At 42.6% G+C, this 26220-nt stretch overlaps 1 protein-coding gene across 2 annotated transcripts in view; it reads right to left on the bottom strand.

Moving 5' to 3' along the window:
* Positions 1-6387: 6387 nt before the first annotated feature.
* Positions 6388-26220, bottom strand: part of SEL1L (SEL1L adaptor subunit of SYVN1 ubiquitin ligase) — a 54876-nt gene continuing 35043 nt past the window's right edge. Inside the window, exons 13-21 of one of the 2 annotated variants that reach the window (XM_007519243.3) lie at positions 26009-26086; positions 24744-24806; positions 23039-23126; positions 22004-22152; positions 20687-20852; positions 20025-20099; positions 17980-18152; positions 12712-12840; positions 6388-7901 (exon numbers count right to left, since the gene is read on the bottom strand). In XM_007519243.3, the coding sequence (XP_007519305.2) occupies positions 7689-7901; positions 12712-12840; positions 17980-18152; positions 20025-20099; positions 20687-20852; positions 22004-22152; positions 23039-23126; positions 24744-24806; positions 26009-26086 (1134 nt within the window). In that variant the 3' untranslated portion in view covers positions 6388-7688. The remainder of the gene's footprint in view (positions 7902-12711; positions 12841-17979; positions 18153-20024; positions 20100-20686; positions 20853-22003; positions 22153-23038; positions 23127-24743; positions 24807-26008; positions 26087-26220) is intronic. The other variant, XM_060181265.1, reaches the window with a different exon arrangement.

Genomic DNA, 26220 nt, shown 5'->3' with positions numbered 1-26220 from the left:
ACGATATATAATAGACCAGGCTGTCGGGGGAGTATGGGGAGACCAGATGTGTAAGCCCCGAAACCTACAGCTGTGACTGTCTATCTTGAAATAAATTCTCTTCCAAGAATGGAGGTTTCTGTTGTTCATATTTAACTCTTAGAACCATGTGAAACTTTGAAAACTCTATTTTCGAAGTCAGAATCTTTCGCTTAGGGTACTTGAGTCTCACAGCTAATACAAGACAAAATCAGAGGCTTTTCAGCCCTGAGAGCTGAATTGGCAGAGTTCTTTTGGGAGGCAGAGAGAAGGCAAAAGAAAACTCGACTGAGCAACAACAGAACACATCTATATGGATGTTCTGACGGCAATTAAGTGACCGCATTCTGCTAAACTTACGAGAAAAAAAGTTATGCAGGGGTTTTTGGTATGGGTTATATACCCATTAGTGCTAGTTCGTGTTTAAGAGAAATTCATCCAGACAAAACCTTATGGCCGCTAGAAAAGCCTTTGGCCAAAATGCAATACTAACAATAAATCAGAAGACTTGTAAACATTTCAGGATCCACTCATAAGGCTGTTTAATCTAACGACTTTCTGAATAGGGGCAGAATGACATGGAGAGACAAATGCAAACATGGTTCATGACATAGCAGCACCTTTTCCTGAACTGGTAGAAATCTAAATCTCATTTTATTTTTATTTGTATTCAGTTATTTGGAAATATTCAAAAATATGACAGAGGACCTAGTGGGGGTTGTATTGTTATATGGAAAACCGAGAAATGTTATGCATGTACCAACTATTGTATTTACCGTTGAATGTAAAACATTAATTCCCCAATAAAGAAAAATAAATTTTAAAAAATCCTTCAAAAAAAAAGAAAGAAAAATCTGTCCCCATTGCTTCTGATTTTTTTCTTTTTTACACGCATACATGCCCTTATGTACTGTGACTTAGTGCAAGTCACAGTACATAAGGGCTTCATGAGGGCTGGTATAGGCAGGCAGAAAGCAAGTTAAAGGAGAGAGGGTGTTTCTTATCAAGTCGCAGCTAAGAAGGACCAAGGGCATATGCTAATGAGTAGATCCTTGTCATAAAAAGGGCTAATTGGCCACTAGGTTACTACACTCAACTCCAGGTTGAAGGACCAAAGTATTGAATACTAAGTCATGGTTCTGATATCTGACCTGTCCACATTTGACCAAGGTCAGTCAAGGTCTTCTGAGGTGGCTGATGGTGATCCCAGAAGGGAAATTAGAGAAGCTATTTCTCACTGGCTACATCTGCGTCATATGGATTCATCCTCTAAGCAGCCGACGCTTCGAAATTGGAACAGTTTAGCTCAATTTACTTTTTGAGTTGGCACACAGGAAGAGAGGCCCAGGTTTCTAGCCTGCTTCTACATGTGTTTTGTAGACAATGTTCACTCTCAGTTTAATGTTTTTCCTTTCCTCTTCACTTCAGATCTTTGTCTATTAATTTGATCATGTTGTATTTATGTTCAGCTCTGTAAACTCTCTTGAACACTCTGGGACAAGGTAAAGTACAGGAACAAAATTTGACTATAATCAGGAATAAGTGAAGCATACTTATATATTATCTATCATAGACTGATACTTAAAAGTGCAAATTTATATTCTCCTTTGGGCAAAATTCAGTAGTATATTGTCATCTGAATTTTAGGAGTTAAAAGCAAATGAGGATTGAGTGCACATGTTACAGTGTGCAAGGTCTTTGGTTCAAGCCTTTGGTTCCCTGAAGCTTCACATGTGGTGAAGTTGTGCTGCAGGTCTCTCCCTCTCTCCCTCTTCTCTCCCCTCTTAATTACTGTATCAGAAAATAAGTTTATTTATTTTTTTACCTCCTGGGTTATCGCTGGGGCTCGGTGCCTGCACTAGGAATCCACTGCTCCTGGAGGCTGTTTTTTCCTTTTTGTTGCCCTTGTTGTTTATCGATGTTATTACTATTGCTGTCATTGTTGTTGGATAGGACAGAGAGAAATGGAGAGAGGAGGGGAAGACACAGAGGGGGAGAGAAAGATAAACACCTGTAGACCTGCTTCACTGCTCATGAAGCGACCTCCCTGCAGGTGGGGAGCCTGGGGCTCAAACCGGGATCCTTATGCTGGCCCTTGTTGTTTGTGCCGTGTGCATTTAACCTACTGCCCACTCCCCCAAATATTTTTAAAAAGCAAATGAGGGGCCTCGGTGGTGGTGCGCCCAGCTGAGCACATTTGTTAGAATGTGCAAAGACCCAGGTTCCCATCCCTGGTCTCTACGGGCCTGGGCAAAGCTTCATGGGTGAAGCAGTGCTGCAAGTGTTTCTCTATCTCCCCCCCCCCTTTTTTTTTTGCCTCCAGGGTTATCGCTGGAGCTCAGTGCTGACACTACAAAACCACTGCTTCTGGAGACTATTTTTTTATTGGGTAGGACAGAGAGAAATTGAAAGAGGGGAAGATAGAGGGAGAGAGATAGACACCTGCAGACTTGCTTTACCATTTGTGAAGTGACCACCTACAGGTGGGGAGCCGGGGGCTCGAACAGGGATCTTTGCTCGGGTCCTTGTGCTTCGTACTAACTGTTTCTAACCCGGTGCACCCAGCCCTCAATTTCTCTATTTCTAGTCTAGCCAGTAATAATAATAATAATAATAAAAAGGTAAATGAAAGACTGATTCAAGCTGCCCCAAATGAATGTTTTCCAGGGGGTTTTGAAATCCCAGAGAAGTTTATTAAAAAATGGAATTCTTTCCACACCTGAAGTCTCTGGACACAGTCTGAAGTGAAGCATGCTGCATTGATCAGGTTGGGATTGGCGGATGCAATATTATTTGGTATGAATTAAGAGAAGCATGTAGGAAAGTGCGCCCCACCCTAAGGTTCCAGGACTGGGTGAAATAAAGGCTCTATAGTGGAATTGTGAGGCTCCTGCTGTGTTAGGGTTCAAGAAGACAGTAGTTATTGTTATAACTTCAGAACTGTGTCCAGAGACTTCAGGTGTGGAATGACAACCCTTCAGCTTCATTACTCCGGTGAGAACTTTCATAATATTCTCTAATTCCATTCCAGGCAGTTCACTTCCTAACAAAGTCCCAAAACCTAGATATAGACCAAGTCCCATGAGATAGAACATATGTTCACACATATCCATAAACTAGGGCAGAATATATACCTGAAAGCAAAAGTACACAATAGTCTGCAGTGTGTACCCAACACTTCATCTGCACTATCCCAGCCTTTAGGTCCATGACTGTTCAACAGTTTGTTTGGCTTTGTATGTTAACTCTCTTTTCAGCCTTCAGGTTCCAGATGTCAGCATGATGACAACCAGACTTCTCTGGTGTCCTGGAGCTCCACTTCCCCAGAGCCCTGCCCCACTAGGGAAAGAGAGAGGCAGGCTGGGAGTATGGATCCACCTGTCAACGCCCATGCCCAGTGGGGAAGCAATTACAGAAGCCAGACCTTCCATCTTCTGCATCCCACAATGACCCTGGGTCCATGCTCCCAGAGGGATAAAGAATAGGAAAGCTATCAGGGGAGGGGATGGGATACAGAGATCTGGTGGTGGGAATTGTGTGGAGTTGTACTCCTCTTATCCTATGGTTTTGTTAATGTCTCCTTTTTTAAAGAAATAAAAAATGGGATTCTGTAACTCAGTGACACAGGTCTGTTTCCCATGCAGGAAGCATTGGGTTCAAGACCCAGCACCTGTCTCATTCTTCTCCAAAAAAGAAAAAAATTCAGGTTTAAAAATAAGTCTGACTGGAAAGGTGCTTGGTCGTAGTACATTATAGCATATGGGTTAACCAGAGGTGGAATCTTTATTTCACAAATTTCAAGATACATTACAATACAAATCTGTACATCTTTCTATTAACAGGATTTGTTTACACAATTATATTACATTTCACCAGCCTTTATACTGCAGTTAAATACAAAATAAATTTACAAAAAGTCTACCATGGTGTTCCTTTGCTAGTTTTTTTCTTTTCTTTTTTAAACATCTCTTACATATCGATAGTGGTTACGGCTTGGTCATAGCAACAATTATTCCTTTTTGTTTTTAATGAAAAAGAATAGTGTCAATTAATTTCCTGGTCATTCCAAGTGGGGAACAGTGCATGTGAGGTGATTCTTTGCACATAAACCAAGACATCCTCTTCATGCACACAAAATAAGATGTTTTTTCTTTGTGTGTGTGTAAATAAGTCACTTTTAAATGAATATCATTTCCCTGGAGAAATTTAAAGTTTTCTTGAACTGCCCAGTGGAAGACATGTAGCTTCTTTTTGATGACTCCGATACATTTGAAGACCAGGTAGCTCCTCAGCAACCTAGTATTCAGAAACTATCTATTTTCAGTTAAATGTTAAAGACGGATGAAGCATTTTCAGAAAACCTTTCTTTTATTACTATTATTTTTTGCATGCTGTTAAGTCTAATGTTGTGCAGTACACATTCACTCTCACAACAGACGTCAGTTGTTACTAGAGTAAATGTAGCCCACACTGCTTTTGTTGGCAGATCAAAGGGTTGTTCACCTGAAGCGTTTGAGTTTGAAATGTGTATGTGAAATGTTAGTCCAAACCTCTGTAAAGAAAAATCAAAAACTTTTTGCAGATGTATTATTATTTTTTGCAAGAATACGTAGGCTACAGACATGAAACGTTGCAGTCTTCATCTGTAGGCTTGCATGCATAGTTCCAGCTTCTGGTTTGAAGAAAACAAACATGAGAAGCAAAAATAAGGAGAAAAAGACAAAAGAAAAGCAAAAAACAAAACCAACAAAAAAAACCCAACCAGCCGATCAACCAAACCTACACAAAATACTTGAGCTTTCTGGAGGCAGAAGCAGCTCCTCGATTAAAGGAAGCATCTTGTCATCACCAGACCCAGTAATTTTCTAAACTTTCCCAATGATACAAAGATAAATTAGCTTTATATGCAGGAAGGTAACAGAGTCGCAGTAAGAGTCTCAGTAATATTAAGATCAGTGATTCATGAGTTGATCTCATTTACCTGCTGACTAAAAAAAGTGTTTTCTTTTGTGTCACTGAATGTTAACCAAAAATAAAAGAAGCCTTACTCAGAAAACAGAAAGAACTTAAAAAAAAAAAAAAAAAAGGAAAAACTACAAGCAACAATGCTATCTTTGTAACAAAACAGAAGCAATATGGATTCTCAAGACTCCATTAATTAACCAACAAGCCAAATGCAAAAGTGAATGGGTGAAGTCCTTCTTGTCCTAATGTGATCGCCATGGAGGGCAGGAAGACTATTAAAGGGGTCAGGAGAGATGGGCTGCGTGAAGCAATGAAGCCGCACTCTTGTCTATTAACTAAATGCTAACATTAAAACTCCCGAGTCCTGGAGTTGGTTTAATGTCACTGACATTAACTAGCTTTAGTTAAACTGCCTCCGTATTCAAATGGATGCCATTTGATTAGGTTAAGTATTGAGCACTATTTTTAGGAAAAACACCAACCCTAGTTTGCCTAGGTATCATATCCCATGAACCATCAGAAAAAAAAAAAAAAAGGAGCAAAGTATTCTGAGACATACTTTTGAAGCCACAGGAACTTATAGATGCCATTCGAATGTCTCGTAGCAACTGACCCAGGATAAGACAGGGGGTGCAAAAGCCAAGAGAAGGCTGTCTGGAGTATTAATGTTAGTAGGCCCATGCCAAGTGGCGAGCCAGTTGAAGAGTCCAGGTATGGAGAACAAGGCTGTTTCCCCATCTAGTGTTAGGTGGTGAGCACTGTCTTGAGGGAAAAAAAAAAAAAAGGCACTGAAGAGATAAACCAGTTGGATGGTAGAGGGAAAGAAAAAAATAGAAATTTTGTCACCTTATAGGGTTTTTTAAACTTTTAAGTAGACTGAAAATTCATTGGGAATCAAGTAGGGGAGGAAAGGGAGATGAGGCCGTGATGAAAACCCGGTCACACTGTACCAATTGCTCTCAAGCCTCTCAGTGTCAGAGATCACACAAACTCGGTCCGTGCAATGGCTGCCTACAGTGGCACTATGCTTTGGAGGGTCGACTCCACCACCTTTCAGAGGTGCTTTCGTAAGGACAGCTCACACTCTGACCTCTAAGCGAGTAGCTGGGAGGAAAGTTTGCTTATGGGATTTACCATAGGGAACACACACACACTTCACACATGAAGCCTTCATGTTATCAACTCATTCAGTCTAGATCCAAATACAACTCCAACGTGACAAACCAGAGCCTCACAACTCTACAGGTAGCAAGCTCTTTGTTTCCTGGCAGATGTGGGGTTATGGGAAAAGTGTGTGTCAAGATCTCTAGAAACAGGCTGAGGTTGAGTGGACACAGGGGGGCTGCTCAGACACGAGTCAAGTGTCAGACTGGATCAATGAAAAGAAAGAGAGATTCAGCTACGGTTTTGTTTGTATGGTATGTGCAATTCTTCTTCTTTTTGAATGTGTTGCTGTTGCTGCTGCTTTCTGTACTACTGAACCAGATATTTCTGAAGACTAATAGCACTGGTTTTCCTAACGGGAACAGTGAGAGGTTGGCAGGGTGCTAATACTAAGGGTGTAGTTGACTTTCTGCTGGAAGTAACAAAGTGCAGGAAGAAAACTCTGCCTGCATGGGAAGGAATAGTATAAACAGGTTTTGGCTTTCTTCAACCACTGAGTTTAATGCATATTTGATTCTCCGAGCTGTAGTATGGCCATGGTAGTTACCGCACGCCTTATTTGGCAGTGGTATTTTGTATTTCTGGAATTCATCAGGGTGGCTCTGTTCTTTTGCAACAGAAATGCAAAGTAAAATACATGCTGGGAAAAAATGCTTCAGCTTTTGGGAAAGTCTATCTATGTTCCTGATACCCAGACCTACAGTCCATTAATTAATTCGGCTGTCTCCTTTCTCCCATTCCGTCCATCCTCTGGCTTCTGGATCAAGGCTCTATGCACTCAAGCAAGCACGTAACGTTGAGATGTGAGGCAGATTCACATGTTAGCTCAGGGAGTCAGTTCGCACTCTCCTATACAGTCCATTTCAAAGAAGGCTCATGTGAAATTTTTTAACAATACCTTTGAGTCCGTGAAAGACAGAAATGATAAAAAGCATGACCATCACCAGTAAGAAACCTCCCACCCTTCTCTTTAAAAATGACAAGTATGCTGAAGATGTATACTTGCTCGTATGTGGACTGGTGAGTTTCTGTCTGCAGTTCTGAAACACTTTGAAGACTTTTTTTTTTTTTTAACTTAAATGGCAAATGCTATTTTTTGGCCTTCAAATATGTCAACATTAAAATTAACCAGGTTTTCTTCTTCTTCTTTTTTTTCCATTACAGTTTTTAGTGTTGTTGCACAAGACCTTAAAGATGGCTGACAGAGGGTGTATGCACACTGAGAGAATGACCACAGAACCCCAGGATCTAGCAGATGCTGAGTGTCTCATGTGTCCAGGGGGTGGGGGAGGAGGGGCAAGGAAAGCCTCTGAGGGTTGTTAATTCCACTCGGCACTGAAAAAAACATTCAACTCAGTTTAGGTTAAGAGTTACTTATCCCTGAAAATAAAGGCATCATCAGATTCTAAGCAGCTTTTGGAATTCAATGCCTCCCATGCCTCTTGAGGTGGCCCCTGGTCCGAGACGTCCGAACTCCAACGCGAGTGTCCTCAGCAAGTCATGTCCTTCGCTGTCACTGGCCAAGGCTGATCTGGCGGCTGTTACTGCGCTGGTTGCTGTTCTGGCGGCTGCTCCTGCTGCGGCGGGGGGGCCGGCCGTGGTCCCGGGGGTCTGGGCACTGGCATATCTTGGTGCTGCCGCTGCCTGTAGGCTATCACTGTTCCCAGCAGCAGGGCAATGATCGTCATGAGGTAAAGGTCCCATTCAGGTCCCAAGAGCTGGTCCATGTCAAGTTGGTTGAAGATATCTCGGATCTTAAGGAGAGGAGTATAAAAATCACTACGGGCGCTTAAATGTCAGAACAGACAGTAGGAATATTACAACACCAATTCCACCAATTCAAGATAGAGAACAACTGTTTTAATTGAGTTTGGGGAATATTTGGAAGGTTTTTTTTTTTTTGTTTGTTTGTTTGTTTTTGCCACCAGGGTTATTACTGGGGCTTAGTGCCTTTATGGCTTCATCACTCTCGGTGGCCACTTTTTATTTATTTTTCCCCTTTCCTCTGCATAGAGGGTGAGACAGAAAGAGGAAGACAGGAGACACCACACCACTGTACCACTAGTGTAGCTTCCCCTCAGTCCCTCACGGGTGCTCCCAACGTGGTTGTCTGGGGCTCGAACCTGGGTTCACGCACTTGACAGTGTGTACAGTCCACTGGGTGAGTCACCCACTGGCCCCTGCAATATGGTTTTAGAAGCTTGATTATATATATATTTCCCAGAGCACTGCTCAGTTCTGGCTTATGGTGATGTGGCGATTGAACCTGGGACTCTGGAGCCTCAGCTATGACAGTCTCTTTGTATAACCATTATGCTATCTATCTCCTCTCTGCAATATGTTTTTAAGTGTCTTTGAGTAGGGTTTTTGGAGTCATGGCCTTGTGAATGTACAATATGACTATTTCCAAACTGGGATTTGTATTTAGACACAGAGAAGGGAAAAAGCATCTCTGGTAAGTTCGTGCTCCTGTGTGGTGCTTGGAGCCTGAACCTGGGTTGTGTGCGTGGTGTGGCATATGCCCTAACCAGTAAGGCAACTCTCAGGGCCAAGTTATTACATTCTAGTAGTGAGATAGAGGTCTGACAGGTTTTCTGACCACCAGCTGTTTAACGCACTAATTTCCAACTATTTTTCAAAGAAAATATTTGAAAGTGACACTGAGGACAACATAAGGCTGGGAAGAAACCCAGTATCTTGGCACACTAGTGACCTATCCTTTTTTTTTGCTTCTAGGGTTATTGCTGGGGCTCGGTGCCTGCACCATAATCCACTGCTCCTGGAGGCCATTTTTTTTTTTTCCATTTTTGTTGCCCTTGCTGTTTTATTGTTGTGGTTATTATTGTTGTTGTTATTGCTCTCGTTGTTGGATAGGACAGAGAGAAATGGACAGAGGAGGAGGAGACAGAGACAAGGAGAGAAAGACAGACACCTGCAGACTTGCTTCCCCCCCCCCCCCCCCCCCGCTGCAGGTGGGGAGCCGGGGGCTCAAACAAGGATCTTTTTACTGGTCCTTACGCTTTGTGCCATGTGCGCTTAACCTGCTGCACTACCGCCCGACCCTCATCTAAAGAACTTTAAAAAAAACTAGAGCATGGAGGCCGGCCAGTGCTGTACCTGGTTAAGTACACGTTGTCATGCTCAAGGACCTGGGCTGAGGCCCTGCCCCCACCTACAGGGGTGAATCAGGTCTGCAGGTGTTTCACGTTCTCTCTCCCTATTTTCCCCTGATGAGAGAGGTAGATTCACAGTGCTGGTACCAAGCCTGGTGGCAATAAACAAAACAAAACAAAACACCGGCGGTGTGGTGCTGGGACCTCTGGTGACCCAGGTAGGACTGTCTGCTGTGTAAACCACTGTGCTCCTTTCCTGGCCTGAAACTTCTGTTCTGAATGACAGCAGAACTACTACTTCTTTCTGCTATTTCTTTCATGCAACTGGAAGTGGCAGAAAGTCATCAATTTAACAGCAGAATGAATACTGCTTTTTAGTCAGGGTTTAACTAAACAGCAAAATATTTTAACACCCCAAGTTGAACGTAAAGAAGCTAAGCTTTTAGTCTGTGTTTTAATCACTTTAGTGTCATGTAAGAGAATTTATTCCTACTATCTCCTGACTGCTACTTATCCATGAAGAAAGTAAGGATGGGGTGTATTTCTTTGGATTTAAATGCGGTCACCCTTAAGTGGTCTTTATGATACACATTTCCAGGTTAAGGTGTTACATTTTTTCAGGAAGACAGTTATAAAGAGTTATTGACTATGTTCCTTGGGATGGGATCTGATGAGGGACTTTTTTCTTCCTTCCTTCCTTTCTTTACCATCAATACTTAGTTTTTATTTTTAGATGGACTATTTAGGTGGTGAGATCATGGGGCATTCTATTATCTTTATATTTCTATATTCAAAAATGACAAAGAGGGGGGGGCCAGGCAGTAGCACAGCAGGTTAAGCACACAAGGCGCAAGGACCCCGTTTCGAGCCCCCAGCTCCCCATCTGCAGGGGGTCGTTTCACAAGCGGTGAAGCAGGTCTGCAGGTGTCTATCTTCCCCCCTCCCCGTCTGTCTTCCCCTCCTCTCTCCATTTCTCTCTGTCCTACCCAACAGCAATACCAACAACAATAACAACAACAACGATAAACAACAGGGCAACAAAAGGGAAAAAAAAATAGCCTTTAGCAGCAGTGGATTTGTAGTGCAGGCACTGAGACCCAGAAATAATCCTGGAGGCAAAGGAAAAAAAAAGACAAAGGCATAATATACTTAGTAAGGCACACTGCATGACCGTATCACAGGCTGGAGTCGATGACTCATTATTGACTAAAACTGTGAGAGACAAGGGACCAAAACAGTCTTGAGGGAGAAATAGCAGACTACTATATTGTCAACCTAAAAAAATACATACATATTTTTATTGCCACCAGTTATTGTTGGGGCTTGGTGCCTGCACAATGAGCCAGCCACCGTTCCCAGCAGCTATTTCCTTTTTCTTTTTTATAGCATAGAGACATTGAGAGGAGATGGAAAAGCAGAGATGGGACAGAGAAAAAAAAACACCTGCAGCACTGCTTCAGTACTTGTGAAGCTTCCCCCTTTGCAGGTGGGTCTGGGCCTTGAACTCAGAACCCCGAGCAAGGTAAAAACATGGGTGCTCAACTGGGTGTGCCACGGTCTGGCCCCCACTGTTAACTTTTTGGATAAAAGGAACAAAAGCTGTTGTATTCCTTCCTATCTGTGGACTGCGAGATGGGAGATGGGGGATCCACTCTGCCAACAGAATGCTGAGACAGCGTTCTGCAGGGTGTCAGGACTTCAAGGGTCAAATCTTCAGCAGCTGGCCCATTTACTCAATCACAGTCTATAAGCAAGAGGTATTGAGAGCTTAGACTGATAGTTTTGAAAGAGAAAAGCCTCCTATCTAGAAGGATTATTTAAATAAACCAAGCTGTTTTTAGAAAACAAAATTCTGGTGTCTTTTTTTTTTTTTTTTTTAACCTCTGTTTCACTGTCAGAAGAATCTGAAGCAGCTGGGCAGGTTCCTTTTTTAAACTTAAAAAAAAAATTACTTATTTTTCCTTTTGTTGCCCTTGTTTTTCATTGCTGTTGTAGTTATTGTTGTTGTTATTATTAATGTCATTGTTGGCTAGGACAGAGAGAAATGGGAGAGAGGAGGGGAAGACAGAGAGGGGGAGAGAAAGACACCTGCAGACCTGCTTTGCCACTTGCGAAGCAACGCCCCTGCAGCTGGGGAACCGGGGGCTCGAACCGGGAGCCTTACGGCGGTCCTTGCACTTTGTGCCACGTGCGCTTAACAAGCTGCGCTACTGCCCGACTCCCAGCTTCTCAGGTTCTACTTTTGTTTTTGAGTCTGTCTGCATAACCATTATGCTATCTGCCCCCTGGCCAGATTCTCAGGTTCCACTTCTTCACTCCGTCCTACAAAAACCTTCTTCTTCTTTTTTTTAAATATTTATTTATTTTCCCTTTTGTTGCCTTTGTTTTTCATCGTTGTTGTAGTTATTGTTGTTATTGATGTCGTCGTCACTGTTGGATAGGACAGAGAAATGGAGAGAAGAGAGGAAGACAGAGATGTGGAGGGAAAGACAGACACCTGCAGACTTGCTTCACTGCCTGTGAAGCAACTCCCCTGCAGGTGGGGAGCCGGGGGCTCGAACCGAGATCCTTGAGCTGGTCCTTGTGCTTTGCGCCACCTGTGCTTAACCCGCAGTGCTACTGCCTGATTCCCTACAAAAACCTTAAGGGACAGGTCTGAGTAGCCACTAGGCAACCCTCTGACTTAAAGTGTCACTTAAAGTGACTCAGTGAGTCAGGTGAGCTCCTGTTTCAGGCTGTCGTGATTTAGTTCGGTCTCCCTCACTCAGAAAGCACCTGCGCTGCTGAGGAATGCTTCAGTCATGGTGACCACTCAAATGCTCCTGAAAACAACTGCTTTGTGGCTGCATTCATTCCTTCACCTGAGGAGGCCCCCCACTTGAAGAAGAAACCCTACGATTGTAGAAGACTCCTCCCCACCAACCCCCCCGCCCCCCCACTTTTTCAAGTACAAATAAATCTTCAGACCTAGAAGGTGACATCACTTTTAAAAAATATATTTATTTTCCCTTTTGTTGCCCTTGTTGTTTTTTCATTGTTGTTATACTTATTATTATTAATTTTTTTTAACCAGAGCACTGCTCAGCTCTGGCTTATGGCGGTGTGGGGGACTGAACCTGGGACTTGAGAGCCTCAGACATGAAAGTCTCTTTGCATAACCATTATGCTATACCCCCACCCTATCGTTGTTGTTATTGATGTCATCCTTGTTAGATAAGACAGAAATGAAGAGAGGAGGGGAAGACAGAGAGGGGGAGAGAAAGACAGACACCTGCAGACCTGCTTCACCGCCTGCGAAGCGACTCCCCTGCAGGTGGGGAGCCGGGGGCTCAAACCGGGATCCTTCCGCCGGTCCTTGCACTATGTGCCACCTAAGCTTAACCTGCTGTGCTCCCGCCCGACTCCCAGTCACATCCCTTCCGTCTGAATTCAGAGAGTCAGGGCTACTTACATTCATCTCCCGTATGTACTGTAGGAAATACACAACACCCAACTTGCAGAGCGCCAGGAAGACTGGTACTTGAGCGTCTGGGCTGGCTTCAGCTGCCATGTCATAAAAACGCTTTGCGAGGTGGATATCCTACAACACAGATCGATAAAGCCACATTCACTTCTCGAGAAGTTAAAAGTGATCAATCATTACCTATGTTATATGCTAGGGAAATTAATTTCCCCCCTCAATCTTCACTACAAAATTTCTCTTACCTAAAGAAAGACAAAACAAACAAACAAACAAACAAAGCCACGTTTTTAAATGAGAAAACTTTATGTTTTTAATCTAACAGCTCAATTTGGAAAAATTTAATTGAGAAGTTTTAGGGTATGATTTAGATTCTCTTGATCTGACATTCCATTTGCTGTGTAGATATGCTAAGTATAGCTTTATATAACAACAATAATAACTACAACAATAAAAAACACAAGGGCAACACAAGGGGATAAAAAAAAAAGTGCAACCTAGGGGTCTGGCGATACCGCCGTGGATTAAGCGCACATGGTGCAAAGTGCAAGGACCGGTGTAAGAATCCTGGTTTGAGCCCCCCGGCTCCCCACCTGCAGGGAGGTCGTTTCACAGGCAGTGAAGCAGGTCTGCAGGTGTCTTTCTTTCCTCCTCTCTGTCTTCCCTCCTCTCTCGATTTCTCTCTGTCCTATCTAACAACGACAACAGCAATGACAACAATAATAGTGATAACAACAAGAGTAACAAGGGCAACAAAATGAGAAAAATGGCCTCCAGGAGCAGTGGAATCAGCAATAACCATAGAGGAGGAAAAAGAAAAAGTGCAACCCGAGAGCCCTCTAAACCCAATAGGGATATAGGATATTATGCCTTTTGTCATAATTTTTAGTCATCAGAATTTATGTAAACTGTGCATTATATTACATTAAAATTAATGGATAAAAGGGGCACATTATTTTTCTTATTTTATAACTTATAAAATCAGATTGCTAGCAATATTATTTAAATCTTGATTATTAGTATGTCACATAAAAACACCTTTTTTAATTTATTATTTTAATTTTTAAACTTATTTTTAGATGCTGTATTTATTTTAATGAGCGGGAAAGATACAGAGAGGGAGAGACCAGAGCCCTGCTCAGCTCTGGCTTATGGTGGTGCTGGGAATTGAACCTGGGACCTCAGAGCCTCAGGCATGAAAGTCTTTTGCAGAACCATTATGCTGTCTACCCTGGCCCATAAAAACACAATTTGTATGTGATCTTTATATTTGTCAAACACGAAGTAATTTATTTGAATTTAAAAAATGAAGTTAGATTTTTTTTATATAGACACTGAGTTGGAATAGGCTGACTAGTCTGACAAAAACAGGAGGCTTCAATAGCTACATCACACAGCATAAATCTTTTGGCAACTGAGAACACTCATCTTGTTGTCCCAAGTACTGATACAACTATACTCAAGACTTTGAAATCAAGTGTCTACATTTACAAACTGCAATTCATAAAATTAGAACCAAAGTGCATTAACATGAAAAGTCCTTTGACAAGAACGGTGCATTAACAACATAAAATGGACAAGCCTTAAGTTAGGCCAACCTCTATGTGGCTAAGTCAGGGGGTATAACTAGTTCCTTTATTTATTTATTTATTATTTACTTATTTATTTTAATGAGAGATAGAGAGAAAGAGGAGACAGACCAGAGCACTGCCCACTCTGGCTTATGGTGGTGCTGGAGATTAAACCTGGGACCTTGGGGCCTCAGGCATAAAAGTCTCTTTGTATAACCATTACGCTGTCTCCCCAGCCCATGACTAAACCATCTGCTAAACCATGGTAAACCCTTCTAGATATTCTTCCATAAACTCAGAAGTGAGTTGACTGCAGTGATCAGGAAGGAACACACCTCCTTTGCATGTTTCTGGTATCCAGTACTTAGCTCTCAACAAAGCTATTGATTGATCCCCTAACCAAATTTGTCAGGTGACAGATCTACAGTAAGAATTTCTAATGACAGACTGTCCAGCTTTTTGACACATTTTGCATTCCCCCAGATTCAGATGCTGAAACCCCCCCCCCCCCCTTGTGATGGTATTAGAGGTGTTGCCACGGAGAGGCGATTAGGATTAGGTGAGGGCACGATCAGGAATATCTCCTGAATGTCACTCACCCCCTTCTACGAGCACCAAACGAACTTGCTGCTTCTCTCACTGTTCATGTGAAAATTAAACCCAGAAGACAGCTGTCTCTGAATCAGGAAGTATGCCCACAGCAGAAACTGAATTTAGCTATACACTGATTCCAGTCTTCAAGATGAAATTTCTGCTATTTCAGACACTCAGCTTACAGTACTGTGTTAGAGCATCCCGGGCTGACTAAGCCAGCATACTGCCCCAAAAGTTTGACCAATTAGATGATCTTGTAATAAGAATTCTCTTGGGGGTCAGGTAGTAGGTAGCACAGCAGGCTAAGCACACGTGGTGAGAAGCGCAAGGACCGGCATAAGGATCCCGGTTTGAGGCGCCCGGCTCCCCACCTGCGGGGGCGGGGGGTGTCACTTCACAAATGGTGAAGCAGGTCTGCAGGTGTCTATTTTTCTCTCCACCTCTGTCTTCCCCATCTCTCTCCATTTCTCTTTGTCCTATCCAACAACAACAACAACAACAACAACAGCAGCAATGACATCAATAATAACAAGGGCAACAAAATGGGAAAAAATTGGCCTCCAGCAGCAGCGGATTCGTAGTGCAGGCACCGAGCCCCAGCAATAACCCTGGAGGCAAAATAAAAAAAAAAGAATTCTCCCCATCCCCTAGTACTTGTCTATGATGTAGACCAGGTTTTCAGTCATACATTTAAAATAATGGAAATAGCATTCATGTTAACTGCCTTCAATGGTATATTAATTCTGAAGAACAGATTTATCTTTTAGTGAGAATCAGAGGAACAGAGAGAATCAGAGTCTTACTCTGGCATATGGGATTCTGGGGATCAAACCTGGGACCTCACACGTGCATTCAGGTGCTCTATCCACTGCTCCACCTCCTGGTCACTTCACATTATTAATTTTTAAAGAATATTCCATTCATCTCATTAAAAGTTGTGTCTTAAGAGTTGGCACCAAAGTAACATTTTACAAAAATTTATGTCCTGTTGATTAATAATGTATAGTTGGTTAGCTTTGACTAATAATAATCAAGAATTTTCAAGTACTTAGAATTGGGCTGAGGAGACAGCATAAAGATCATGCAGAAACACTTTCATGCGTGAAGCACCAAAGGTCCCCGGTTTAATCCTCAGCACCACCAAAGCCAGAGCTGAGCAGTGCTCTAGGAAAAAAACAAAAACAAAGCCACAACAACAACTTAGAACTGCAGGAAATAAAATTCCAGTTCATATTTATATGTATGTTTCAGATAAGTTTAATAGATTAATGGGATCGATGCACAAACATGTTGCATTGACATGTAATTAATTATATAGGGCTGGAGAGATGGCATAGTCTAATTCTTTTCTGTGCCTACGTTCCTTGGTCCCATGTTCAATCCCAGGCACCATCATATGCTAGAGCTGTGGAGTGCTCTGGTTGAAATGATAAACAAAATATTAACATGCCATCAGTGCATCAAATAAAAAAGTAACTTGGTAGGTAGAATGGTTATGCAAAGGGCTCAGAGGCCCCAGGTTCCCAGGCCTGAGCTGAGCAGTACACTAGTAAAGGAAAATGGGGGGGGGGGGGGAGATTAAAAAATTCTATGGAAACAAGGTTGAAAAATATGAATTATAAATTTAGGGAGAAAAGGAAAGATTTCTGTACTATGTGGGCTTAAGATGATTTTTTTTTTTTTTTTTTTAACCAGAGCACTGCTCAGCTCTGGCTTATGGTGGTGCAGGGGACTGAACCTGGGACTTTGGAGCCCTAAGGCATGAGGGTCTCTTTGCAGAACCATCATGCTATCTATCCTCTGCCTGAGAAAAGGAAAGATTTTCATTTAAATAATTTGCTTGAGGGGGCCAGGTGGTGGCGCTCCTGATTAAGCATACATTACAGTGCACAAGGACCCAGGTTCAAGCCAGTCTCCCACCTGCAGGGGGTAAGCTTCACAACTGTTGAATCTGGGCTTCAGGTGTCTGTCTCTCTCCCTCTCTTTCTCCCCCATCCCCTCTCACTTTCTCTCTGTCTCTATCCAGTAATAAATAAATAATAAAAGAAATTGCCTCTGCATTTAAAATGATTACTGGGGATATCAAATTACTTTGATATTCAGAATGATTTTTAAAAGCTACCACATAAAACAGAACTTACAAGAGTCTTTGAAGGGGTGAGCTGGTGGCGCAACTGGTTGACTGCCCACATTACAATGCACAAGGACCCAGGTTCGAGCCCCTGGTCCCCACCTGCAGGGGGAAAGCTTTGCGAGTAAAGCAGGGCTGCAGGTCTGTCTCTTGCCCTCTCTATCTCTCCTTTCCCTCTAGATTTCTGGTTGTGTCTATCCAACAAATAAATTAAGATAATAAAAAATCATAAAAATATTTAATAAAGAGTCTTTGAAACTTATGGGGAGAAATTTTAAATATGAACTCAAGAAATGTAAGAAGATACACATTTTTAAAAATTATTTTAAGGGCACATAGGCAAAAAAAAAAAAAAGCTAAAAAGAGTCTAGATGATATAAGATTTCATTAGGAAGATTTAAGAATCAGTAGTAATGGTGTATGGCACCAAAGTAAAAGTAATCTGGGATGTGGGGGAGGCCTCAGGTCCTGGAACATGATGGCAGAGAAGGACCTAGTGGGGGCTGAATTGTTATGTGAAAAACTTTAGAAATGTTATGCATGTACAAACTATTGTACTTTACTGTCGACTGCAAACCATTAACCCCACAATAAAGAAATAATAAGAAAAAAGAATTAGCAGTAAGCTCAGAAGTAGCAAGTATTTTGACCTCTATCAAGATAATTTAGAAGCAATAAAAATTGGTCCTAGGTAGACAGTTTCTCAAATTAGAAGTTATCGACAGATGCATCAATGCGTTTCCACTTCTGGAAGTCTGCTCTGGACTCACTAAGGGTAACAGTGTAGGTGTTAGTAACTGTGCATGCTCGGAGAGACACAAAGGCCAGTTTTGCGGACTGTCCCATCTCTGGCTCAGTAAAGCCTGTGTCCATTCTGACGAAGGCCTGTTCTATATTAAAATGCAGACACTTCCCCCCAGTCACAATCCGCTTGTTGGAACACATGTTCGAAGTCCCACTCACCTGTTTAATGCCCAGTCCTTTCTCATGCATGTATCCCAGATTGAACATAGCTTGGGCGCTGTGCTGCTGTTCAGATGCCAGCCGGTAATGAATAAATGCCGTCTCATAATCCACGTCGGTGCCGAAGCCATAGAAATGGTAGTCGCCAAGCTTAATTCTAGCCACAGTGTAGCCTTAAACAAAGTGGAATGCAAAAGTGTCAACAGATAGCATGTCTGAAACAGATCCAGTGGGGATGGAACATAGTGGCTACGCAGAGATTTTCAGGCCTCAGGCTCTGAGGCCCCAGGTTCAGTCCTTAGCATCACCATAAAGCAGAGCTGAGCAGGGCTCTGTCTCTCTCTGGATCTCTTTCATAGAACAAATATAGCATTTAAAAAAATCTGTGAATACATTACATAAGAAGTGATGGTACATAAGCCTTATGACAAAGTCAAAACAACTAAAATTCAGCGAAAAATTAAATTAGAAGTATAGCCTTTCCATAGAAGTGATTACAGTAGTAAGGGAGAAGTTAAACAGGGTGGGTGATACTTTTATTTCTTTTTTTTTTTTTTAAGGTTTATTTATTTATTTATTTTCCTTTTTGTTGCCCTTGTTGTTTAACATTGTTGTGGTTATTAATGTCGTTGTTGTTGGATAGGACAGAGAGAAATGGAGAGAGGAGGGGAAGACAGAGAGGAGGAGAGAAAGATAGACACCTGCAGACCTGCTTCACCGCTTGTGAAGCGACTCCCCTGCAGGTGGGGAGCCGGGGGCTCGAACTGGGATCCCTACACAGGTCCTGGCGATTTGCGCCACGTGCGCTTAACCCGCTGCGCCACCGCCCGACTCCCGATACTTTTATTTCTTTAGTAAGACTCTTCAAATGATTATGTTCTAGCCTGCCATGTCGCTTATATTGTACAATTGTGCAATATGACCATTATTTAGGCATGGAGAAGGGGTGGGCAGACAGTGCTGACAAGAGTATTATATAAGAAAGAAAGATTCAAGGGAAAAGAGGGGCTTTAGGCTGGTATTCTAGTAATATACTTTATTCAATTATTCCCCCGCCCCCATAATATACTAGTCTCAAACTACATGCTATGCTATCCATGTCCAAAACAAAGGCTTTGAAACTAAATTTAAAAAACCCTAGAGGACCAGCGCAAGGTTCCAGGTTCGAGCCCCCGGCTCCCCACCTGCAGGGGAGTCGCTTCACAAGTGGTGAGGCAGGTCGGCAGGTGTCTGTCTTTCCCTCCCCTTCTCTGTCTTCCCTTCCTCTTTCAATTTTGCTCTTCCCTATCCAACAATGATGACATCAGTAACAATAATAATTACAACAATAAAAAAACAAGGGCAACAAAAGGGAATAAATAAAATATTGAAAAAAGAAAAGAAAAGAAAAGAAAAAAGCCCCTGGGTCTACGGGGTTGGGAGATAGCACATCATACTTCATCATGTGCACGGGCCTGGGTTCAAGTCCCTGGGCACCACAGAGAAACACTGTACAAAGGGGAACCTTCATGAGGGGGTGGGGTGGTGTCTCTCTTCTCTTCTCTCTCTCTCTCGCTGCTGCACAAGCTCTGTCTATAAGAGAAATAGACGAGAATGAGATTGCTGGGGCAGTGGAATTGTGCAAGCAGGAAACCCCAGTTGAAAACCCTGGCAGCAAACTCAAAAGCACAGGGCCAGGCATGGCTTGTGTGGTAGAAAACACATGTAACCATGCTCAAGGACCTGGGTTCAAGTCCCTGCTCCCACCTACCGGTAGAAGTTTCCTGACTGGTGGAGCAGTGCTGCAGGTGTTTCTCTGTCTTTCTCCTTCTCTATCTCCCCCTCCCCGTCTCAATTTCTATCTCTATCTAAAATAAATATAAATATGAAGAAAAACAAACAAGAAAAAAAATAACACCAGGAAAACCTTAACTATTATGTAACTAATATAGTTAATATCTCTGCTTAATTTTAAAGTCCTGAATGAATTTGAACTTTACAGGAGGTTAAAAATAACAATAATAAGGCAAGGTCTCTGGGTGAAACACAATAAACCAACTTCCTACCTTGAGAGGCGGCCCTGTTCCAGTGAAGCAATGCTCTGGGATAAGTTTCATTGTCACCTACAATGGTAGCTTCTCCTACAAGAAAAGGTAAAATCCAAACCAGGATTTAAAGAAAGGCATTAGACTTTTAAAATCCCTTTACAAATGAGGATGGATCTATATAGCATTGTAAATGGGGGTGGGGGAAGCCTAAATGGATGTGGTATAACTAGTATTACGGAATAGTTACTTAAGTTAAATATGGGATGACTAAAATACTGAGTTCCACAGAATTACTGCATTCGGGACAACATCACTTCTGGGAACTTTTTTTTTCTTCCTGCGGCACCAGTAATGAGACCAATCACTAAGCCTTTCTAAGGGTCTGCCTATGCTTTTTTTTTTTTTTTTTTTTTAATTTTTTATGTTTTCTGTATGTTGGAAATGTACTGATTAAAAGCATTTACTTTTATGAGAAATGCCATTTCCACTGTCAGCTCTAACTATGAAATGCATGTGGATGGCTTTGAGGAGGTAAACACACTTAATTGAATGTTCTCCTTGCAGCAAGAAGTAAATAAGGCAACAGTAAAGAGGTTCTGCGTGGCTTTTCTTTTTTCAACAGGCTAACCAGAGGCAAATCCTTAGGGTCTAAACCAAAGGCGGGACTAGGCGGCGCTCACGCTGATCAAGGATGAAGGCCGCGTTGCTCTGTGCCACTTCATAGCCTTGTTCTGCCAGCAGGAGGTACTGGGTCACCGCAGCATTGTAGTCACCGTCTTTATAGCTGTTATAGGCAGTCATGAGCCTCTCGGACCAGCGGCCTCGTTCACACACATTCTTGAACAACTGGGAGGACAGCAAAGAAAAAAAAGATAGCTAGAAAATGGTTTTAGAAAGATATGCTGGGGGACTTGGGCAGTAGCGCAGCGGGTTAAGCGCACGTGGTGCAAAGCGCAAGGACCGGCGTAAGGATCCCAGTTCCAGTCCCCGTCTCCCCACTTGCAGGGGAGTTGCTTCACAGGCGGTGAAGCAGGTGTGTTGGTGTCTATCTTTCTCTCCCCCTGTCTTCCCCTCCTCTCTACATTTCTCTCTGTCCTATCCAACAGTGACAACACCAATAACTACAACAATAAAAAACAAGGGCAAGAAAAAAGGGAATAAATAAATATTAAAAAAATATTTTAAAAAGAAAAGATATGCTGGTTAAGCCATTTTTTGCACTCTGGCTTTGTAAGCGACCACGAGGACTGTTCTTAGAATCTGGCAGTTCAGGAAATACACACAGAGCTCAAGTTGAACAGATCCACTATGGAAACATTTGCATTCCCTGTCCACCACTCAACATGGAAGTTTCTTGAAGCTGTCTCAGATACTGTTCTAGGTACTAGAGAAACTGTACATAACAAATCTATCGATAAGCATGCCAACAGATTTTTATAAGGAGAGACAGAAGAAACGAAGATAGTTGCACACAGACTTTTAAGACCTTTCCTCGGCTATCAATAGTCTGGGCCCGGGGGTCGGGCGGTGGCGCAGTGGGTTAAGCGCATGTGGCGCTAAGCGCAGGGACCGGCGTAAGGATCCCGGTTCGAGCCCCCGGCTCCCCACCTGCAGAGGAATCTCTTCACAGGCAGTGAAGCAGGTCTGCAGGTGTCTATCTTTCTCTCCCCTTCTCTGTCTTCCCCTCCTCTCTCCATTTCTCTCTGTCCTATCCAACAACGAATTGCGTCAACAAGGGCAATAATAATAACCACAACGAAGCTACAACAAGGGCAACAAAAGGGAAAAAAAAAAAAAAAAACGGCCTCCTGGAGCAGTGGATTCATGGTGCAGGCACCGAGCCCAGCAATAACCCTGGAGGAGGAAAAAAAAAAAAAAATAGTCTGGGCCCACTCCTGCTCCAGAAGCAATCACGCAAAGAAAAGCAGAATCTAGAGGGCAGGTTTTCCCACAGATGAGTTTCCGGTACACGAACAAGTCAGTGGGGAAGGACGTACCTCCACCGCGGTGTGACATGACCGCATCACACCTGTGCCGCTGGCGTGCATCTGGGCCAGGTTGTAGAAAGCCAAGATGTGGCCACCTTGAGAAGCTAAGTTAAAATACTTCAGAGCCTGTTTATAATCCCTCTTGACTCCAATGCCATCTGTAAGGAAAGCCAGATAAAAGGTCAGTTAACACTCTTAAATAAGAATGCCAAGAAGTCTTACAAGGGAGTGAAACTAAATGAAATTCAGAATTCTTTTTCTTTTTTTTTTTTAATTGGCTGCGGGAAATGAACTCAGAGATTTGTGTGTGTGTGATACAGCTGAGCTGGGCCCATTCAAAAATTCTTTTTCATTTAGAAAGGTGAGGAGAGATAGTCAGTCACACAGACAGACAGACAGACAGATGAGACAGCCCAGCACAGCTCCACCATCCAAAGAGCTCTATCAGTGCTGGTCATGATGCTCCCATGTGGGACTTGAGCCCAGGACTTCACACGTAATGCGATGCGCCCATAGCTGGGTGAGCAGTGTCCTATGCTTGAATTCAGCTGCAAAACCAATCAATGTAAATTCACAGAGAGACACAGACTAATATAGTTCATAATGAAAAACAAGATGCACAACTCACTGAATTGGGATAAGTCAGCCAGAATTCAATAACTCCCATTTCTTTTTTTATATATTTTTTAATTATTATTTATTTTCCCTTTTGTTGCCCTTGTTGTTTTATTATTGTTATAGTTATTGTTGTTGATTATGATGATGATGTTGGATAGCAGAGAGAGAAATGGAGAGAGGAGGGGAAAACAGAGAGGGGGAGAGAACGAGTCTGTAGACCTGCTTCACCGCTTGTGAAATGACTCCTCTGCAGGTGGGGAGCCAGGGGCTCGAACCAGGGTCCTTGCGCTGGTCCTTGCACTTTGCGCCAGGTGCGCTTAATCCACTGCACTACTGCCTGACCCCCGATAACTCCCATTTCTACAACACAGTGGGAAATAGCTTAGTGTAGACCATGACTTATCCATCAGCTGCACCGCCACTTACTGTAGTACATGGAACCAAGCTGTAGTTGTCCATCCACCCAGCCTTGCTCAGCAGCCTTCTGGAAATACTTCAGTGCCAGGTCATAATTCTACAGAAGAAAGCCACATGGTGAGGAAAGTTCAAAAGCGTGTCTATTCAGAGGCAAGGAGATTCACTTGTTCAAAAGAATAAGACAAGCAGGGCTAGTAAGACAGCTCTCTTAGACAGTGCCCTTGCTTTGCCCTGGGTACAAGCCAGGTCTGAGCCCAGCCCCAAGCACTAAGGGAAGCTTTAATGCTGCAGTGTCTCTGTGTGTGTGTGTGTGTGTGTGTGTGTGTGTCCTGGAGTGGTGAAGCCCCAGTGATAACAAATGAAGCATGCAAAAAAACATTCTCAAAGAGCCAGTAAAAAGACTTCCATTTCTTAAAAATTCTCTTTATCTATTGGATAGAGACAGCCAGAAATTGAGACAGAATGGAGTGATAGAGAGGAAGAGAGACAGAGAGACACCTGTAGCACTGCTTCACCACTTGCAAAGCCTTCCCCCGGCAGGTGGGGACTGGGGCTTGAACCTGCGTCCTTGTGCACTGTAAATGTGCACTCGACCAGGTGCGCCACCCCCTGGCCCTTACCTTTTGATCTGTAATACACATGATAAGATACTTGAACCTGCAGGGGGGATTAATGTTCACGATCATCGAGAGCAAATAGAGATCTAGTGCGACAATGTGTATGCACACACTAAGAAAGCATCAACACTAGTAGACCAGGAGTTCAGAAACACGCATATCTCATACATTAACCAACAAATCCTTTACACCCATTAATGTTTCCAATATTATTAAGGAAAAATCCTTATTTGTGCTTTCCCTTGGCAGTTTGTTGAATATTACATGATTATTTATATTTCAAATCCCACAAGTATCCATGAGAAAAATGACAGTGACTGCTGGATTTTAGGATTCTACATGATGAGAAGAATCAAAATGAAGCCACAGTGCGTCTTTTGTTAGAAAATACCTACAGATTAGAATCCTAAATCTAGCTCCTCATTTTGGGTCCAAATTAAAAGGCTCATCATATTGCTTGGAGAGATGGTATATGCTATGATCCCGCTACGCTGTCCATAGTGCAGACCTGCAAATCCAGCAGCACCCAACACTAGGAGGTGCAGAGGAGAGAGAGAAGCAATGGCCCAGGACAGCCAAAAATCTCAGGGGAGATTCAACATATCTATTGAAGCTGATACTTTGGAGTTTATGGGTGACCTATAAAAGCAATTACATGAGGTGGAGGTCTGGCTGCTAAGAGCTAGAAGGAAAGGTAGCAGCTCTTCTAGTCATTCTTCGGAGAATCTTTGCCTTTGCCAAGAAGAGTTAGGGAGCAGAGAGGCGGTAGCTAGAAGGGAGAAGGGGAGGACAGAAAGTTTCCTCTTTATAAAGAGAAGAGGCTCAAATGTTTGATTGGGCTTGAGTTGCAAGGGAGCTGGAAGAGTCAGTGGGGTGGAGAGCAAGTGGAATAACGGGAAGCAGCGTCTAGCCTTCCAAAGAAAGTACCAGAGACACAGTCATTCTAAGAGAGTAGTTGGTGTAGTGGGTGTAAGATCTAGACTCAGAGACAGCAGGGACAGGGTCCGTTTTGGTTATAATGTCTCATGTGGGCAGACAGGAAGTTAGTTCAGGAACATATCCTGGGCTAAAGTCAGAACGTTTGGTAGAAAACTTACCACTTGGACTCCTCTTCCATAGAGATAAGCCATTCCCAGCCCACTCTGTCCAACGGGGTTACCCTGCAAGCAGAGAAGGAGAGTGACAGGATTCATTGGAGGATGTTTTCCTTCCTATCAGACTAAACATGAGATGAACCTTTTAAAGACACTTGGGGGCTTTCAATGATTTGCTGGAAAAGATGAAATCCATCTAGAATTAAACTCTGGAGAAACCTTATCTGGTTCCATGATGTCTGAGACAAAATGATTAACATAGTTTTTTGTTTTTTTAAATTAAAAGCTGGTCACATTTTTGAGTTCTTCATCTATAGCCCCCCCCCCCCCCCCATACAAAAAGGAGAGAGGTCATAGGATAAAGCCAACCACTATGCAGTAAAAGCAAAGATGGTCATTTTGAGACCTCCATGGAAAGAAACTATAGAATTTAAGTCAACCCAGAGAGACATAAGGAGCTTTGGAAAGTGTCATGGAGCTTCTTTGGGACATGTAGGTGGTTGGCAAAGAGATAAACACACACACACACTGTGTCATGAATATTCCCATACAGTTTTCTCTGGGCCAAAGGAACATATATTTTATACTACGTATAACAAAAAAAACAAACAAACATCCAATTACGTAAGCTCAAGGTATAATATAAATGACCAAGTTGTATAATTCCCAACTCTACTGTTAACTAAAGTCAGTATTTTCCTGATCAAAAATTTCCCAATCAAATGAAGCAGAGACTCCGTGCTCCATAATTTGGTCCCTAACATTCAAAAAACTTGCTGGGGGAGTCAGGTGGTAGTGTAGCGGGTTAAGCGCACGTGGCGTGAAGCACAAAGACCGGTTTAAGGATCCCGGTTTGAGCCCCTGGCTCCCCACCTGCAGGGGTAGTCACTTCACAGGCGGTGAAGCAGGTCTGCAGGTGTCTGTCTTTCTCTCCCCGTCTCTCTCTTCCCCTCCTCTCTTCATTTCTCTCTGTCCTATCTAATAACAATATCATCATCATCAACAACAATAATAACTACAACAACAATAAAAAACAAGAGCAACAAAAGGGAAAATAAATAAATAAATAAATAAATAATAAATAAATAAAAAATTGCTGGGCAGGCCTTTCCCATTTATTCATTTGTTCATTCATTCACATGTACACAGTACCTTTCTTAATTCATGGTATGAATTAGTTATGATTAATCCTTCATTATCAGATACTGATTTATTAAAAGAACAGTATGAACTCTTAAGAGTTCATAAGACAAGCCATGAAATCTTACCATTTCAGCAGCTTTCTTAAAGTACTGGAGAGCTGTCTCATTACTCTGAGGCACAGTATCACTCCCCTCTGAATACATCTGGAAAGCAGACCCCAATTTCATTAAAAACTGTCACTCTCTATCCAATTACATATTTTTCCTATCTCATTTCATCTCATTTCTAGTTTTTCTCTCTCATCAGACTTTTCAACAAAGTTTAACTTTCCTACATG

Source organism: Erinaceus europaeus, chromosome 22 (genome assembly GCF_950295315.1).
Source record: "Erinaceus europaeus chromosome 22, mEriEur2.1, whole genome shotgun sequence".
NCBI lineage: Eukaryota > Metazoa > Chordata > Mammalia > Eulipotyphla > Erinaceidae > Erinaceus > Erinaceus europaeus.
The sequence above is the reverse complement of the archived record's forward strand: the minus strand, read 5'-3'. Positions and strand labels throughout refer to the sequence as shown.